This window comes from Panthera uncia, chromosome F2, assembly GCF_023721935.1.
Source record: "Panthera uncia isolate 11264 chromosome F2, Puncia_PCG_1.0, whole genome shotgun sequence".
Classification (NCBI taxonomy): Eukaryota; Metazoa; Chordata; class Mammalia; order Carnivora; family Felidae; genus Panthera; species Panthera uncia.
Genome location: NC_064812.1, coordinates 32361858 through 32382543, shown reverse-complemented (window position 1 = coordinate 32382543; position 20686 = coordinate 32361858). Strand labels below are relative to the sequence as shown.

General features: G+C 35.5%; 1 protein-coding gene across 3 annotated transcripts in view; it reads left to right on the top strand.

Moving 5' to 3' along the window:
- ZFPM2 (zinc finger protein, FOG family member 2) overlaps window positions 1-20686 on the top strand; it is a 473354-nt gene that overhangs the window by 90827 nt on the left and 361841 nt on the right. Inside the window, exon 2 of one of the 3 annotated variants that reach the window (XM_049633012.1) lies at window positions 5506-5664. The exons of 1 other annotated variant lie outside the window; for it this stretch is intronic. In XM_049633012.1, coding sequence (XP_049488969.1) covers window positions 5506-5664 — 159 coding nt within the window. Of the gene's footprint in view, window positions 1-4944; window positions 5665-20686 lie in introns of those variants that run through there. One more of the 3 variants, XM_049633011.1, reaches the window with a different exon arrangement.

Sequence of the window (20686 nt, the reverse complement as noted above, 5' to 3'; positions counted from 1 at the left end):
CCTCATTTCCATCACATACAGAAAATGTAACATGATTTCAGAATGGAAAGTTCTCTTTTAACTCCTTTTACCCATCAACTAAAATGTAGCATGCCTGTATAGAATTTTGACACGTGTGCATTGCATATTAAACGTGAGCCGGGATTTGCCTATTGCAAGTTTATATTTTCATATTTACCTTTTGGGAGGTAGCATCATTTGATAAATGTGGCTCGATTATTAGGTACTAATTAAAGCGTGGTATACATTCCTGCTTAAATTGTCCCATTTAGAGATCCCTATGTTTTATACATATTAGAAGGTTTTGCATGCCTTCTCATTTCTTTGTCTGAGTAGATATTTTGCAAATGATTTTAAACAGCATTTGTCAACTTTGGGGAAAATACCATTTTCATTTTCATTAATTTATTTAGATTTTGAGGAGTTTATTCCAGTATTCCATTGGTATATATTCTTTGTTCTGTGTGTGAGTAAAATGATGTAAAGTTTGTGATGGAAGCTTTAATATTAATCATACTATCAGATATAAAAATGACCTGAAATGACATACATTAGGAAGCAACGAATTAAAAAGGTTTGGAAATATTTGTGTGTTTTTGGAAGAAACTCACCTAGCAGAATTTCGGAGCACGCAATGATGGATTATTGTAATTATTGGGAATGATAATATTTTAATGTGACTTTCTTCCCACCTGTCAGTTGCAATCAAGGCTGCCCAGTATTCTGAAACAGTCTCATTTTGCTAGGTGGCTAGTCTTGTGCAGCCTCTAGAATGCTTAGAATATTAATGCATGGAGAGGAGACTGAATGCTCTCTGTAGTTCTGTTATGACAACGTGTTTTTCTTGTTTTAATCAGAAGGCACGCAAAACCAAACTAAAATAATTTCTAATAAATTAATGCCAGTGAGTGCTTAAGAGAAGGTACCCCTTTGGGGGGATAGCACGCCAAAACCATAGAATTTGGCATTTCTTTCTCCTCTTTGTATTTGGCAATGTATTTTAATTTCTGTATAATTTAATTTCTTTCTTGGGTGCTTCATTCTGAAGTGCTTTGAATTTATATGAACAAAGGCAATCTGACATTAAGGTGAGGACTGCTCTAATTTATCGTATGCTGCCAAGGTAGGAAGTTATTGATCGAGACAACATATGTTGAAAGACACATATATTTGATTTGATTTAATATTTACTGTGTTGATCCTTACCATTTCTTGAATGTCCTCATTGTGTTGCATATTTTAGTGTTCTTTCCTATATATATACATATTTTTTTTTTCTTAAAGTGTTCTTTGTCACCTTCTAGCTCTTACCTTAGTGGCTATGGATGGGTTTCAGGGATTTCTTTAACCACCAATATAAATTCATTTACCTGGGGAGTAAGTATTCCTCAAACTGCTTCGTAACCATACAAATACAATTCTTTATCGTCATTTTATTCGTTGACTATATCACCAGTGTATAAGGTAGGACTACTTAATCTTCAACTTCCCACCTGCCCTTTACCAACCGCGGATCACTGAAACAACCACCAAATGAAAAATTCTCCCACACTTTGGTGCAGCGTTTGTAATGGCCGAGTGAAAGGCTGCACCATGCATTAGACGGCCGTCAGTATTGTCAGGGGGTGCGAATCAGCTTTATATCTAGAGGGCAAAGGTAGCTGTGGTCCATTTAGAGGGTTCCCAAGTACCCGATTATCTCCTCTTCTGAAAAAGGAAGTAGTACTTTGTACTCACCAGAATCTCCCAGTAATCTGTATTATTCATCCAGTATAAAATGTGGGAGGATGCCTTCCCATTCTGAGAGACGAATGACAACCTTATGGGCCCAACATATAGCACCATTGTATTCATAGCTTTAGGATGTACAGCTAATTATTAGCATTTTAAAATGAGGGGAATATTTATATTTATACATATTAAGACTATTAATTCTGGCAACTGTGTTTGAATATCTATAAATCAGAGGCAGTTGAAGAGCTGAAATTCAGATTTCCTTCCACTTGCCTGCCAAGTGGCCTCAATCAGAAGTAATTTTCTCCATGAGGGCACATGGAGCTCAGTCGTGAGCCTTTTCTGAGTAGATATTATTATTTGTGTCAAATTATGTGTGGTGATTTTTCTGAAGTGGACTTCTGTGCCCACTAATCCATATACACGAGGTTCCTTCATTCCCTCCTTCATTGGTGCTATTAATTGTACTTGTGCTTCGAGTGTCTTTTACCCTTTTAAAATGTTAGTTTATGGCCACCGATTATCTGTAAGGTTTTCTTGTTAAAGAAACATGCAATATAGACAGTAGAGCGAGATCTGATCTTAAACCATAAATACTATGCATTTTAAGAGAAGCCTTTTTGCCAGAGCCTGGTTAGATAGCATGGCAAAAGGAATGGTTAGTGATTTCACATTTTAAAGTACAGTAAATTATATAAATCTGACACTTGCTTTGGGAAAAATACAAGTTGGTCATTAAATCCCCTTCCTGTGGCCTGTTTTAAATATTGACAATGAGATCTCATGTATTTCGAATGAAGATCTCAAGACTTTTTCACCTTTCATTTGGGTTTTTGCAGTTTGTTTTTGAAAATAAGTGCTTCTTTTCAATTATATGCTTGAAATTGTGAATTGATAGCCAGCATATAAAAGAGCCCACAGAATATAGAACATTATATTATCAATTAAGATCTTATGATAAGCTTTGATAAATAAGGTGTATGTATGTATGTGTGTGTGTGTGTGTGTGTGTGTGTGTGTGTGTGTATATATACATCTATATACATATACATCTCAAAAATGTGGGTGGCTTGGTTACAGGTTTATTAAGCACAGATCATTGTTTTGTGGCTTTTTTTCCTTTCAAATGTTCACACAAGTTTTTCCATTTAAGTTTTATTTAAACTATTAAGTTTGAATTTCATATACCATTAGAGCCAATTTGTTGTCATTGAATATTTTAAAAATTTCTCAGTTATATACTATCTTGAATAAAAATCCTTCTAAGAATGTTAGCATATATGCTCAGAATTTAATTTTTTAAAAAAGAAAGCATTTTTATTACCATTGATTTCATTCTTACAATATGTATGAATTGTCTTTATGATGTATAGCACAGATGAAAAAAAGAAATTCACTAAAATGTATATGAATTATTTAAAATAGTTATTTAACAATTAGAGATTTATTTCTTGTTAGCAAAACTCAGAGTTACATATTCTAGAAATTGTCATTTTTGTTAAAACTGATGTTAAGGCAGTTTCTTTGCAGATTGATTTAGTATGGATATAAATTATGTAAATCATTAAATATTAGGAACCAACTATTTTAGTTTTGGTAAATAAAATCTATAAGAAGATCTTCCTGATTTTTTCTGGAGGGGCAATCTAATATTTTATAACATATATTGTCAGTAATCTGAGAAAAGCAACATGAGGTTTTTCAATTTGTAGAGACAGATCTTTAAGCATCTATGAGTATTTACATTAATATGAATTAAGCATTTCAGAAGACTTCTGTGTTTTATAAGTTTATTTATGAAGGAATCAGTCTGTAACTAGTGAAGAATACTTTGTGTAGTAGTATGGTGTATTAATAAAAGGTATTTAAAAATCTTGGATTTTCACATCAATTTTTTCACTTATTAGCTTATAACCTTATTCTGATTAACTAACTTCCTGAGCTTTCCAGATCCACAAAGTAAACATAGTATTAATTCTCATACTTACCTCATTGGGTTATTTTAAAGATAGCATAAGAAAGTGCTTTGAAATCGCACATGAAACACAAATGAGACAGCATCACATGTCTTATTTTGACCAGAATTGTTATTACAATTAAGACGTTTTAAAAAAATATGGAGGATATTCTATTAAATTTTTCATTAGACTCAGCATTAAAAATTAGAATTATCAGATAAGTGTTTTAATGATTATATTTTACAGTATTACTGTTTTATATATTCCTTGCATACTTGCTACTTGATGTAATTGTTTGAAGAGTTAAAACATTATACTTTTAAAAGTGAAATAATAAATAAGAGGTAAAAACTAATATGAGATCCGTAACTTTTGAAGGCAGTATGTGCAAAAATCCATGGGTTTTTTCCCCCCTCCACCTTGAGAATAAGAAAACACATTACCAGAGTGTTTGAAATTAAGGTATTCTTTTTTCCTTAACATTTCTTATTTTGAAGAAAAAGAGAAAAAATAAATTGTAAAAAGGACAAAGAACTCCATAAGAAGTTTTTTGCTTGGATGTCCCTTAATTTAAATCCATGCAACGAACTAATCTTGTTCATGAAAGTGTGTCTTATGAATTCTACCCTTTAGAAATTAGCTTTTGGGAAAATACCAGATATTGTGCTGTATGTACCTATTCTTGTTTGCCTACACATACAGAAAAATTGCATTTTGTGCACAATTTTAAATTATTTATGAGATTTCTTCTTTGGCCCTGAGAATTTTCCAGCACATTTCTAAGAAGTAAGAGAGAGACTACTTAAGCCTGTTAAGTATTTAGCCTGTCTGATGAGACTGTGGATGTGAGTGACAATTAGTACAAATTACCATAATTGTGTTCTTTGGATAAAATGCCACATCGCTTCTTTAAGGAGCAAATGCAGGCCTCTGCTTAGTAAAATGAGTCAGACACTTTTCTTCTCTAGGGCGGTCAGGAATTCATAACCAGCCATGTGGTATCCCCATGTAGTCTACTTCTGACCCATCTGAACAACGATAGCCCTCCCTTTCCTTTCAATAAAATAGGTCCATTAATGTAGGGCACCTCACTCTCATTCACTCTAAGGGAGTTGTATTTTTATTACTGAAAAAGTATCACATAAATACAAATTACATTTTTTCATTAGAAAACTACTTTTCATTTCAGAAAAAATTCAATTAATTATGAATAGGGTTATGCTTTCATCAGGGAGAGAAATATGTAATTTTTCTTCAAGCCTCAAACACATATAATGAAATCTTTTCTTGGAATCCACTCTTAAGATGGGTTTTTAAAAGTATAGACTTTATTAAAATCTCAGTTCAATTAAAATGCATTCAATTACTTTAAATCTTTATTAAAATCTCAGGTAAAATTGTACAACGATGTAAAAGAGACTTGTACTCTTTACCAGGCAGTTAATTCTAACACATGAACATAAAGTGCACAGTTTTGCTCTTCAGGAGAGAATTAAAGAGAGAGAGACAGAGAGAGAGAGAAGAAGATTTGGTCTTGGAGTTGGGAGTGGGGAAGGGTTGAAGATGGAGGTTGTTTTCTATGTAGTAACTTCAGGCACTGGTTGGTTTCCTTCCACTTCTCATTATAGATAATTGTTTCTTGTGAATATGAGGGTGGCATTATCTTGTGTAAGTCCCCTTGATGATATTGCTTGGCCCACTCATAGAATACATTTTTTTTCTCACCAATTTAACCAAAATACCCTATTAAAGGATTTTATTTCACTAGCTTCTTTGGATGTTTTTGGTACAGTGTCCCTGATTCTCTTTCAAGGGCCGCTAGAAGATGCCATTGAAGAGGAAGAAGAAGAGTGTCCATCAGAGGAGACAGACATCATCTCAAAAGGGGACTTTCCACTGGAGGAAAGCTTTTCTACAGAATTTGGGCCTGAAAATCTGAGCTGTGAAGAAGTGGAATACTTTTGTAACAAAGGTAATCATTAATGGTTGGATGCAATATGGGAGTCCATTTACTCAGGTGATTTTGCAAACTTTAAAAAATGCCCTGATAGAGTGCACGGAAAGTGCTCAAAGTGCTGATACAAAATTCAAGAGTCTGAAAATACAATGTAGAATTTTTTAAACACAAAATGGTATTTTGAGGGCTACAGAAGTAATTCCACTTTAATAAGTCATTTTGTATATTAAAAAAAATACTTTCATATCGATTGGCCAATTCTAATATATTTCATTTTTATTATGTATTCATTTAATCTTTCACAAGTGTTTATTGAATGTCAGTTGTTTGCAAGGCACTGAATTAGGCCCTGAGTATAAGTATTGAATGGGCAGATAGTTCCAGCCCCAAGGTTCTGGCTCACTTCTTTTAAAAACTCGATGCTTTAGGGGCACCTGCCTGGCTCATTCAGGAGAACATGCGATTCTTGATCTCAGGTTGTAAGTATGAGCCCCACAGTGGGTTTAGACTTTACTTTAAAAATAAAAGTAAAAATAAAAATAAAACTTGAGTGCTTTAGGTGTTTGACATTCTATAACTGAGGATGTTACTCTTTTAGATAGTGTCAAATAGGAAAAATACACACTATTTTCGCAGTCTAGATATTCTTTTAACACATTAACATTATGCTGGAAGAAATACCTGAGACAATATGTGTCAGTTCATTTCCAAACTTGACTTGGAGTCAGGTGGCCTCACCAGTAACTGTGTCTTCACTGGGCATATGTATTCATTTGTCTCTGTTTTTCAAAAGTGCATTTAAGGTTTCTCATGATTCTTTTTTATTTTTTTCGAATTTAATTGTTTTGTCTTTGCAAGTGAGGTGGATCATCTATCATCTCCTGCATCAGCACTCAGTTTCACAAATGGTTAGGTTGCTTCCTTGGTTTGGAACAGCTGATTTTGCCAGTTTTACTATGACAGTTTCTTAGAGGGCATGGATGAGTGTGTGTCTATCTCTATTTGTCTGTGTTTGTGCACGAACCATTTTTATTTGGACGTGTGTATTTTTTAGGCAGAGAAGTTGTGAGAAAAAACTTTTTTTGTGTGTAAATCTGTTGATTAGATTTGATGGCCTAAAATTAAGAATGATGATACAGCTTCCAAAAAAACAAAACAAAAAACAAAAACATAACCTGCCGATACAGGTATCCTAGTGGCCACAGATATATTCGATACATATTGTTAAAGTTCCAGTATGACTTTCTCCTGGTGCTAGTGTGTTAGAAACAAAAGAAGTCAGCCAGTTCTTATCCCTGTGGTCAGTAGAACTTTGAAAACTATGGAGATGGAATTGCGGCATTAGCACCTGGCCACCCTGAAGTTTAGAAAATCTTCTCGATCTTTAACTCCCATAGGCCTCAAGGTGACTTTGAACCTGGTCCTTGTCTCCTACATTGGAGACTTTTGGTTGAAAATGAGAGTGATATGGACAGAGTAGTCCTTCTTCGGCAGTGTTGACTTAGTTCGGACCAAGTTAATATTTTGCTTAGCTCTTCTGGATGCTGGAACCATTTCTTGATCATAGTAGCCACGGCAATACATGTAAAAGCTGGCTGGAAATGAAGTTTTTAGATCTGTATTTGCAGACCTCTCATTTTCCCTTTTTGTCAGGTAATATATTCTCTTTTTAAATTTTTTTGAATTTTTTTAATTTGTTTTTGAGACAGAGGGAGACAGAGCATGAGCAGGGGAGGGGCAGAGACAGAGGGAGACACAGAATCCAAAGCAGGCTCCAGCCTCTGAGTGGTCAGCACACAGCCCGACGCGGGTCTTGAACTCACCAACGGTGAGATCATGACCTGAGCTGAAGTGAAAAGCTTAACCAACTGAGCCACCCAGGCGCCCCTGTGAGGGAATATATTCTTAAGTGCATCGTAGAGCACATGCCTTATGTTACAGTAAGTAGAAGGAATCAATAGTTAGCGTGTGCCATTTACTCTTCTTGTAAGAAACAATGTGTGGATTCAGACCATTTTTGCCAACATAATTAATCCAGAGAAGCAGTAGTGATAGTTATTACTAGACTACATTTTGGGATGATGATTGATTAAGGGCTATGCCTGACAAAAGAATATAGAACTCCAAAATTTAAGTTGGTAGTATCTGGGGAGGGGGAAAAATATATATATATATATATATAATATATATATAGCTAAATATATAATTAAAGTGAATTAATATAAAATTATACATATAATTAATGTATTACATAGTATAAATATAACTTTCGAATGTTTAGTTTGAAACTAGCAAGTAATGATGGGTGGAAAAAAGAATTGTCATTTTCACATAATATTTTTCAGGATAAATACTACTGTTACTATTGCAGATTGCTGTCATCTTATTTAATAGGGAAAAAATTTCATTATTTTACTCTCATAAAATGTGAGACCAGGAGATGTTCACTGAAGTCAGTAGGAACTGGCGGAAAAGAGAGACAGCTCTTTGACAGATATTGTATCCCCTTGAGGTCATGGTAGGGATTCCATCTGTTTTTCACTTAAGTTGAAAACTTACAATAGGAAGAGAAAAGTTTTTCTCTCTGGAAAATTAGAAACTAATCTTTCTGTAGAAATTCACATATTAGTCTCAATGACACCCAATTACGTTTTTTTTTTTTCCAATTGTAGGGAAGAAGATAGGTTTGGCATTAAAAGAGTATAAGTATTTCAATGGTTAATGATGCCACTGTCAGGATGAAGGAGCATATAAGAACTGTTCACCTGAAGAAAAATGTTTCAGTGATGAAACATATTTTTGCATATATTTTAAGTCACTTATAACAACTCAAAAATTGTGTATGTCCATCTATCTATCTATCTATCTATCTGAAAATAAATTGGATTATTTGGATTATGTTATATTGGGTTATTATTTCTTCATCTAAAGATCTAGTAGCCATGATTAAAATCTAGCAATGACATGGTTCCTTTACTGAGTTCCAGGGGTAACACTTTTGAACATCAGATGTTTTGTTTGCACTTAACAAAGGATAACAGTTTAAAAACTCTGATCACAAAAACATAGAATTTCTGAAGTGTTTGGGGCACTTGGGTGGCTCAGCCAGTTAAGTGTCCAGCTCTTGGTTTTGGCTCAGATCATAAACTCAAAATTTGTGAGCCCAGGCCCGCTTGGAATTCTCTCTCTCTCCTTCTCTTTCTGTTCCTCTGCTGCTCTCTCTCTCTCTTAAAATAAATAAATAAACTTAAAAAGAATATCTTAAGTGTTTCAAACAAGGTATTTGGGTAGTGAGTGGAGAGTAGTGAGGACACACGTATAATTTCAGTACATCTTCATTCATATTTTAGCAACTGCGTTGTGTATAAAAGGAACCATATGCCATTGTAGTTTTCCTTTTTATTAAAAAATGGTAAAGAAAGCCCTCTTGGTACATCTATGAAGACATAGCTTTTCATAAATAAAAGTTCCTACCTCCTTTTGAAATTAAGCTTCTGCATTACACAGGATATTTTCAGCGTTTCAAATGATTCTCTACTTACTGTTGTGGTATTTTCCTCAGTTCCATATGGATATTATCTATTTCCTTGTTGTCAAAGGGCAGGCTTTTTTACAAGTCTCAAAGCATTTATTAATATTATTGCTGGTCATTATAAAACATGTGATTAAATACGACCCAAATCACTCCCATAATGTGATATTCCACAGAAATGTCAAAATGTGGGTGAGAATTTTATGTCAGTGTTTAGATGTGCAAAATTCTAAATCATGTGAATCTAAGCCTTAAATATTCACAATTAGAAGCGGGAAAGATCACCTTTAATAAACCCTTGTTAGAGTTGCAGGCCTAAAATTGGAACGTCACAATGATGTTGAAGTTTCTTTGGTCACTTTTTACTTTGTATTAATTAGTTGCATGTTTCACATCTCTATTCTTCATCTTTTGAATGAGTGAAATGAACTGTTTATTGAAAGATGCTTTTCTTAAAGTTGCTTGCTCTCCTTAGATTTTAAAAATTTCAGCAAACTATAAAGCGATACTTAAAATTTGCATCCTCTTTTGTGCACTGAGTTGAGATCATTTGGCATCTTGCCTTACAGTATCTCCAAGAGGAAGGAAACAAGCAAGAATTATTTCCTTGAATTTACAGATGACGAAGACATCAAGGCTGGGTCCATAAGTGCTACACGTTTCCTGTGGTACTGGATTATATGCTTCAGTGATTTGTTTTCTGCCTTTCTTCTGGTTTATATAGTAAACATGGAAGTGCATCAATGCATGTTTAGAACTAACCAAACTAATACAAATTGAAACATAGGTGGTCTGCAGAGCAACTGGGGGAGTTTTTAGTATGTTACTGCTGGCAGGTGGGAACTCCTATATTAGCAATTCTTGGATAAACTCAGAGACAGTAAGTTTCCTGGTGGGGTTGATAGGGAGCCATTGTAAAACTGGGCTACTATTACTGATTATTTGCAGGAGGAGTTACTCACTGAAATACCCAAGTTTGTTAATGACTGAAATTAAACAAACATGTCTTGGGATATATTCCAAGAGAATGTCACAGGATATGTGAACAGGAAGAGAAGTGTCAGGTCAACATCACTGTAGGCTAGGAGAATCTACTATTATTCAAAAAGGAAAACTCCAAAGAAACTATATGTAGGTGAACTTTGAATTATTGATTATCTAGAAAAGGTAGTGAGGGTCCTTACCAAGTGTTTCCTGCTGATATCATCTCTAAACAAAGGCTGAAAAGGAAAATGATGCCATCAGACTTGATTTTGGAAGAGAGACAAATCTTTCTTTAAATAATAGGATCTGTGTTTGGAGAATAGAGAAATCACTAGGGGAAGTTCTTAACCTAGACAGACGAACTAATATTAGAGGTCTTCAAGTTTAAAGAAATTTGAAAATAGAAAAATGCAAAGCATATTAAAGAAAACAGAAGAAAACCTGAGTTACTGAGACTTGGATTTAACTCTAGCCCCAGAAATAATTAATACCAAACCAAAAGCAAACATAAACAGATATTTAATCAGGTTGGCAGAAGCAATTCAATAGATAAATTCAATACAACTCAACCCATTTTTAAGCATCTGGTGTGTACCAGACCCACTTCTCGGGTGCTGTGGATACAGCCGGAGACAAAAGCCAGTCTTATTTTCAGGAAGAGACAGACAATAAATAAGCAGACTCACATTGTAAAATATGACGGGTGATGTTGAGCACTAGAAAGCAAAACAGGTAAGGGTAATAGAATGGTGCGTGGGTGTGTGTGGGTGTGTGTGTGCGCGCGCGCGCGTTCACGTGCACATGCGCACGCACGCACGCAAGACAGATTTTTTAAGAATGATGGGAGAGCGAACTTTGAGCAGCGACCTAAGGAAAGGGAATGAGCTTCCAGGTACTCCGTCCGGGTCGAATCTGCTGTACCTATGAGGTTAGTGTTGCAGGAAAACCAGAAGAGGACAGCAGAGAGCTGGGGAGTAGGAGAAGTGTAGTCCTACCTGTGGGACTTGCTCTAGGAATCTGTTGGATTCACAACCACTATGGAAAGCTTGAGAGAGCCACAGAGGAGAGCTGAGGTGTAACTGGGAGAAGAGGCATGGTCATGACAGGTTGGTACATACCTAGAAAAGAAAGGCCTACAAAAAGTAGAGGTTAAAGTAGGAAATGGAAACAAGCAATTTGGGGAAGCTGTCAGGGGATACAGATAACTCCAATCACAATCATCCCTTTAGCCAAGGGCTTGATGAGACTCCATCTGTAGCTCATTAATGTCGGTTCCGGAAGAGCAGTTTGGGGTGTTTGAGAATTATATGAGTCACTTTGCTCCCTTCCACAATGCGACATCCTTGTATCAGAAAGATAACGAGTAGAAGACGTGAGTATCTGAGTCGGTTTTATCATTGTGCTTAACTGTTTCTGCCGGTAGGTTGCCAGACTCATTGAAATGTCCTCCCACATTCCCTTTAATTCTATCAGTTTATGTAGTTTCGTAGTTTAGTTTAAAAATTAAGAAATAACTGAGGAAAAGTACGATTTCTCTTTGGTAACAAATCCAAGCTTAGATTATTTGCATTAATCCCCCTTTCCCATGTTAAAGTAAAGCAACAAAAATGTTATCTAGATTCCTAATACCGAAAAGAAGAAAAAACCCCGCACCTTCATGCAGATTTGGTTGTGGGAGTAGTAACTACTTGTTTTTCATTTAATCCAGTGTCCAACATATACACTGACTGTGTCGTTTCCTATTTTCTTTTTATTTTATTATTATTTTTTTCAATTCAGAAAGTCTGTTTACTTGTATTTCATAAACCCTTCTCAATTGGGTTGCTTTCTTTCCTACTCACTTTTGCCTTTAACGACATGTTTTTGCCTCCTCTGATGCTTGGGCAACTGGAATCAGAATTTGCAAAAGGCGGCTCTTCCATAATCACTTTGAGTTCAATAAAGAAGGAGATCTTACAGGCAACTTTGTTCCTTTTTTCTTAACGGGATTAAGAAGCTGAGCTTTTAAAATTCTTGCATATAACATTGACATTTCCAGGGTGTGTTTGGACCAGGGAGTTCAAAGAGAAGGAATAAAAAAGAAAAGCCAATATGACTTTGTTTTTTACCTTGCTGGAGGAACTGTTTGTGCAAATCGCCTATAAGCTTATTGACCTGAATCTTTGACTCCTTGTTTTCTCTGGATTTGGCTGGAGTGGAGACACTGATGGAGCCCTGATAGAGCTGATTGAACAGCCCCCAGCTTTGCTTGGCACGGACCTCCCTTTTTCCTTCTGCACCACCTCCCCCTCCCTCCACATGACATTATTGTTCCTTGGCAAACCTGGATCTGTTTTCCTGGATCCAGTACTTCTTTTTTTTAACATTTATTTTAAAATCCGTACCATTTTCTTATGTAAGTCATGTAACAATGCAAAATGGAGAGCATTTTTTTTAGAATAGAGACATAGAGGCTGTATTTATGTCCTTGCTTGTATTTTTATCTCATGAGACTGGAAGAAAAAAATAATACCTATCACTCTTTTGTGGCCATGTTAAAATCTCCAAAACAGTTTTTGTTTGCAATCTGAAAGATATTTTCTAAAACTACAGTTATTGGAAAAAATGAGAGAGCATTAGAAGGCAGTTTGTTCTTACAGGGAGTCAGCATTTTCTTGGTTTTGATGGACCAGAGGGTGTACAGATTTTGCCCACGACTTAGTGTTTTATATGTAAGAGTCAGATCAAGCTTTGTCTGTCTACGTCATCTCTGATCCCAAATATATCATCATAATAATTTCAACAAAATCAAAATGATTGATTTTATGTGGTGTTGAAATGACTCATGATGATATCATTTATATGAATCATATATGATTATGTAGACCACTTTTTTGCATATGATCAACTCAATTTATTGTTTTGTCTGTAAGCTGACCACCAACAGATCTTCATTGTGCAATCTACAAAAGATATTTGTTAAGTATTTAAGACTTGATAAGATATATAATCACCAAATTCTCTTATAATTTATTAAATAATTTCATGTTGTAACAAAGTTTATTTCATTCTGCTTGTACCTGGCTACTTAAGATGCCAAGAGATATTTGGCCAAATTTTAGTTATATTCTTATTTTACGTCAGCATTGTTGTTGATAATAAAAATGGAAAATTACTTACAAGATCATATTTTGCCATTTAGAGGAATCGCCTTTTTGGTTTTATGTGTAAGGTTTTTGTAAGTGAAAGAACATTTTTTGACCTGCAAAATTTACTATAGTTGGTTGTTTTCCCTAAAATGTTGCAAGTCACAGGAAGAGTAAGAATTTATTTAACCTCCTGGTACTATATATGTTATATATATGTAGTATTTCCAGATGTGTGTGTGTGTGTGTATATATATATATATATATATGCACACTATATATATATGGTACTATATATATTATATATATGTAGTATTTCCAGGTGTGTGTGTGTGTGTATATATATACACACACATATGTATATACATATATATACACATATGTATATACACACACATATATATGCATATATATGTGTATATATATACACACATCTGGTATTAATAAACATCTATGTTGTTTGATTTTTTTCACTTTTAATCTGGATACTGAATTAATCATTAATTTTAGCTGAGTACTGTAAAGGAGAACTACCTATTTATAAGCCCTTTTATTGTTACATTTTCTCAGTGATATTTGGATGAATAAAGAGCCCATGTTCCTTGAAGGAAGTAGTTTTGATCAAGTTGTAATTGTATAAATAGCCATTTTTAATTAAAATATATATATATACATAACAATTCATGCAGGTGTACATTAATATTTGCCAGTCATTTATATGTACTAACTCTTAATTTATTTTTCTATTTATGGAAAATTTACGTTACGAACATAGCATTAGCATTAGAGAACCCTGGGAAGCTAATTTATTTTAATCATATGGAGTTAACGTCTTCTACAACCTTGAATCTGACAGTTGGTCACATGATCTTAGATAAAATGTTATCATTTTAGAGAAACTGATCTGTTAGAAGGAGTTGCATCTCTTCTACTTTTTATCCTTAAACAGCATAAATGATTTGAGAAAATGTCCTTTGTTCTGCACTAACGTATTTCAGGTTTATACCAAATAAGACTTCCAAAGCTCTGTGTCTTTTAATACAAAATTTGTATTTCCTTGTGAGTACATAAAATTTCTCACAATGTTTTGATTATTACTTAAGAAGCAACAGGAAGTATTAAATAGCTTGCCCCTCTACTACCTGGGGGGATAATCTTTATCTCTGGTAGGCCTAAATGTAGAAGGTGTAAAAGGAAATGAAAGCTGTGGTAGGATGAATTTAATTACAGTAATAAAGTCAGTCATTTTTTTGTTGTTCTTAAAAGGTCAAGTAAAAATAACTGAATGTGTTACACCAATGGAGTAAATACTGATAACGAATGCAGATTGCTGTTTCAGCTTCTTTTTTGTAGTTCAATGAGATTCCAGAGATTGGCATTGAGACTACGTACCAATTATAATAATTATAATAATGGTAATAACAACTTTCATTTGCTGACTGCTCCTGAAAGTCAGACATCTTGCTGTACGTGAATCATCTCTAATCAACTTACTGTCCTGCAGGGTAGATGCTATTTTCCCCTGTGACTTTCAGAGGGTCAGTAACTTGGTCAAAGTCACAAAACTACTAAAGGTTAATACTAAATGAAAACTAAGGTGATTATACTTATGAAAATAGAGAACTGATTTTGTTTTCTGGTGCCCATCAGTATAATTCTTGTAGAAGAACAGGAACCCGTCTGACGAAGCCTGGGCATATGAAGTATAAAGCTAACTTTTCCAAGGTATTTTTAATGTGGCATTCTCTAATTAAACACGTATCAAGCCTGATGTGTCAGTCAGGAATAAGGGGATATATTAAGAAAAAGAAATAAAAAAGAAAGGTTCAAGGAATGAGAGGTGTGCTTAAAATATTTAGAGCCTCCTCTGTTACATCTTTCAAGACTCTGTATCAACATAAACTAGCTTAGCAGTGAGTGGAGTTGGCATTTTGACATAATGAGAGGGCTATGTTGAATGCTCTTTAGACTCATTATACTAACTGGATGGTTATGTCACCCGCGTTGGATGGCCTAAAATAAGCCACAGTTTCTCACTGCCCGTTTCTTGCGAAGTTGTTTTCAGGTAATTGAAATGAGTAGGGACAACCCAAAATGTGTGTACTTGGGCAGAAGCCAGTAACAAATGGCAAGAATGTTTACAAATCCATCAAAACTATTTGGATCGGAATTTCAGCCCTGTAGAAATGTTTGCAAAGTGAACTCTTTAAAACAGCTTGACCTTAACACAAAATGAGACCAAATAAAAAGCTGAGAAAGGAAGGAAGGAAGAGGGGAAGAGGGCATTGTTTGCAGGGAAAGCTCTGGGCACCATGGAAACTTTTCACTTTTCTGAAGGAAATGCAGTGCAGCAGATGGTACAAGTGGAAGTGAGATAAACATAGGAACTGGAAAAGTAAGCAATACATTCTAACAGGTTCTGTATCAGAGATCTGGAGAAGCGGAAAGATTAGACAAGGAACTGTTCTGAAACTTGACAGTGGCTGTATCTTACCACGTCTTACGTATGTAGGAGATGGAGAGTGGAATTGCACAGACAGTAGGCTGTGATTATATTTTTCTGACAGTGAGAAAGGAAGGTCTCTTTGAGGATTATTTTTAAAGATAGTGATTTATCAAGGTAGAAATCTACAGATACATAAAACACTTGCCCCCCTACCTATTTAACAATAGGATTTGATATAATTTCTCTTGTTGCACAGCATTAGCACAAGACACTATATTTTTGATCCAGATAAGCTTTTTTTCAATGCGAATTGTGGTCCAGTCTAGTTAAACAACACTGAGAACCTATATTACTTGTTTCTGGTTGTAGAAGCATTGATATGTTTGAGTGTTTGCACAGACCACACATGTACAGAGGCAAAAAGGGGAATATATAAAGAATGTTCTCGTTTCTTAAACATACAGCCCTCTAGTAAGGAAAAGAAAACATGAATAAGTGAGACAAGGAATATCTAGAAGGAGTGGAAAAAATGTTAAGTTTGAGCTGATAAAGGAAGGAGTGTGTTCTTTCTCAAGCTTCCTTGTATTGTGCTATTTACCAGCACATACCTGCCTCATTTAATCCTTGGGTCTTGGGCGCCTCTATCCTGTCCTGGTGGCCGAATACCAAACGGAATGCTGAAATACAGGAACTCATAACAAGAAACATTTCTTCAAAAATACAGAGTGATACTGAAGGAAACGGACAAGGAAAATAGCCTGTATCCTAAGGAAAACCCAACTTAGAGAAGAATGATGTTTTCTCTTTAATATTGGCAGTTGTGCAGAAGGACCTCCGAAGCAGCCTTAAAAACTCTGATCACTAATAAAAGGAAGGAGTTTTGAAAATTTACATAAAATGTGAATCTTATCTTTACACTTAACATTGCCAGAGCAATATTAGATATATTAATTTACCATTTTCGTGTATTAGGCAGTTGTTTAGCTACTTTTATATCAAATGATACGTCCAGGATAGTTCAATGCAGCGCAGTGGAGCTTTAGAACTCCTCACTTGCATAGACTCCTTCCAAGGCCTTGCACCTAATTTTCTAATTATGGCTTTGTATTCCTCTTTTATGGAGGGCCTCCCAAACTGTGTAAGCTTTAGGCTTCAGAAAGCCTGAGTCAACCCCCATTAGTACCTTTGGTCAATATGAGTGAGCTCAGAGGAGATAGCAATGATCCAGCATGAAGTGTGGTTTCAAATTCCTCATTTTTAGAAAACCTTGAGTAAGGTTCCCAAAATGTCTTGGTATTTAGATATCTGAATTCCAAATCTGTTATCATTATGGGATAAGTCACCCTGTGCCTAAAGAGACCACAGACACTCATGAAAGTGCTGTGTTAAAAATTAGAGCAGAAGGGGGAAAAATTCTCCCACGCTTCTAAAAATCTGGATGATGCTGTGGATACTATCTATGTTTTTCCTGCGTTATCACCAGCAGCCAAGGACCTCTTGCTGGCCCTGAGGGAGGAGGTGGTGTGGGGAGACCTTGTGGTAAAAAGAGTCTGAATGGGTATTGTGATAGCATACGTGGGACTCTCTCTCTCCACTGGCGGTAGAAGCTAGATTTGGATCTGAGTTGGAATGAGGCTGCTGTGACCTAGAATATTTTTTTTTCCTTTTTATTGCACAGATATGCAAACGTAATCAGGATTAGATTCAACTAGAAGGATAGGTTCCTGGAAGCTGCCACAAAACTCTCCTATTTCTATTCTCTTGTCCTGAACTTAGTCTTATGAGTGGTCCACCTCACTAAAAGGGAGGCTGGCAAATGTGGTCTTTATGATCAGGCGGCCACATGCCCAGCTCTAAATTCTGTTACTATGAAGGGTTTTCAGCTTATGCAAAGGGCATAGATTTTATATGCCTTTACTTGATTATTGGGTTAATGACTCAAAGCATTATGCAGCCAGTTCACTCAATATGCATACTTTATCCAGTTTGATAAATATTTATTGAACATGTGCTATATCAGACATTGTGGGGCATGCTGTGGATACCATGTAAGTAAACACAGGGAAGCCTCTGGCTATTCTGGAATTTACATGATAGTGGGGAGGCAGGCATTACTAAAATAATCACATAAGTGGTACAGGGTGGTTTGACATAGTGAGGAAGGTCAGAGAAAGTATCCTTTAAGGATACGATACTTGAGCTGGCATCTAATGCTGAATAGGCATTAATTAGATAAAAAGAGGTAATAATATTTCAGATAGATGGAACAACATATGGTTGGCAAGAGCCTGATGAACATGCAAAGAGGGTGATGGAGATTGTTGTGTGAGTTGACCCTGGAGAAATAGGTGTGGGCCAGAGAGATGACAATGACCCTAAGGTGAAGGATAGGAAATGACGAGAAGGAGCATAAAATAGGAAGATAGATATCTTGAAAGCTGAAGCATTAAATGCAAATCCGAGCTTCCCATAAGCCATAGTAGAGAGAGAAAATGGGGGTAAGGTGTAATTTCAATTTATCTGCAGAAATAACTGTTATCCCCTAGTTTTGAGCTCTGAGAGTCATTTGTCATTAGGTATCTGAACTAGTGTTGGGTAAAGGGCCTTCAGATACAGACTGAAGCTGTTGGTTGCTGTCCCAGAATATTCATTCTCCGCTGGCCTTTAGCACTTTGTATGTGTGGCTTGAATAAAGTCTGTTTGTAATTAGTAAATTATATTGTAGTAATGGAACACTATGGTAATGAGTAATTGCTTATGAATCATATTCTTAAATGGATTATGAGGCCTCTTTGGAAAAATCATTTTGTTAAAGAGGAAGGAATAAACAATAAGGTTCTGTGGAAAGCAGTGTTCAGACATCATCTTAAACTGGCTTGGTCTTTCTGTGTAGATGGGGCTGGCTTGTTAAAGAGACCATTTCAGAGACTGTGAGATTTGGCTTTACTTTGTGTTGTTGTTGATGGTGATGATTTCCTAAAATGAATGCTGGGTTTGAATCTTGAAGACCGAAGCCAGCAGACTGAAGGGATGACGGTTTCTTGATAATACAACAACAGATCTGTAAAAGATAAATTACAGTTGAGAGTATCCTCACTTACAGATTATCAGGCATTACTTTCTTCTTTGGAGCAAGAAGTGCCTTAACTGTGTAGGATCCTCTTCTTTGTCTTTTTATTTAAAAAAATTTTTTTAATGTTTATTTTTGAGAGACAGAGCATGAATGGGGGAGGAGCAGACAGAGAGGGAGACACAGAATCCGAAGCAGGCTCCAGGCTCTGAGCTGTCAGCACAGCCCGACATGGGGCTCGAACCCATGAACCGTGAGATCATGGCCTGAGCTGAAGTCGGACGCTTCAGCACCCACGTGCTCCTTTTCTGAATGGAATATAATAGTTCAGTGAGGGTTTTTTGGGGGGGCAGGGGTGGGGTAGGTAGGGAGAAAGGGAAGAGACAATGAGGAAAAATAGTTAAATACAAGCTTTGAGATACACATTTTAGAAAAATCTTTTTAAAGTAGGTTTTTTTTTTTTATTCTCCCACACTTGGCTTATATATTGATTTTTTTCAAGTGTCCATAGAGAAAAGTAATAAGAAGCAGAAATTTTTGAATGACATACTGCTGAGAATTTGCCTTATTTTATCACATGTGGATATTTCCCTTATGCACCAGATCTTTAGTGAACTTAAACTTTGTGAAAAGCTCTTTTCACATGGGAGATGATATTCAAATGTGGGGTAAGTGTTTAAGACTGTAGAAATAATTTATAAATCACTGTCCTTTATTCATGAGTTATTAACACTGTGACTTTTATGTAATATAGCTACCATAAACATCAGTATGTTGAATAATTTCCTCTTACTGGCTGTGATAGAATGCCACAAATTATGGTGGTTACCCGTTAACTGTAGAGAGGAGCTTCTTCTCCAGGTAGCAGACTTAGCTCTGGACGGCTGTCACCACTGTCATCCACAATTGTCTGAAATCAAGAAATCCAGTGTCTGAAAATTCATAATCAGATAAATGTGGACGCTATTCTATTGACGTGTTTAATTGCTCATATTCTGGAATATGATAAAAGGTTATTGCCAAAACAGTGACATAGTAAGGAGATCGCATGCATTTTTAAAAATAACTGTCTACTGAATATAACTATCCAGAATATGGCAAAACCCTACATTTTCTTATACACTTACAGCACATCTAAGGGAGACTTAAGTCAGACACCATTATAGAGGTCCATAGAATAATGGACCTTTTCTTATCAAATGGTTGAAATGTTTAGGTATCTTCTTAGGTATTGGCAAAAAGGGATAATAATTGTACATTTTTATTTTTGTATCTGGCGACATAACCATATCTATAATTTTGACAATGCAGTGTTAATTTAACATGATGCTTTTGTTTGATGAATCTATAACCAAACAGTTGTTTTAAGCCCAACAATATCGTGAGGCTATTAGGCAAAGCAAACCAGAACTGAATCGTAAACTTAAATGTCCTCGCCCTTCAATACAAAGCTGTAGTTTTCTGTTTTTGACTGTTACAGTCCTTTAACCAAAGCTATCTTGTCTGATGATAAAACCATAAGTGTATGAAGCTCACACATTTTTCATCTCTTTTATGACCTTATCTTTCATGAGCGGCTTCTGTGAAGGTATCCTAACTATAGGAAGCACCTGGAAAACATATGTGATATCTATTCTCTGATAAGCAGTGTGAACAAGAAAGTAGATCTGTCACTTCTGAACTGTTCATTGTTAAAAAATACTTTGATGATTTAGCTGATTGCGAAATACATTATAGGGATGACTAACAGCTACAGTAACACTCTTAGTCAAGAAAGTTCAATAGTTTTATTGTACAAGAATTTCTATAAGAGGTTAATATTGATAGGAACTACATGGATTAAAGGAGCAGGGTTGAGGAGGGCTGTATTCTTGTATGAC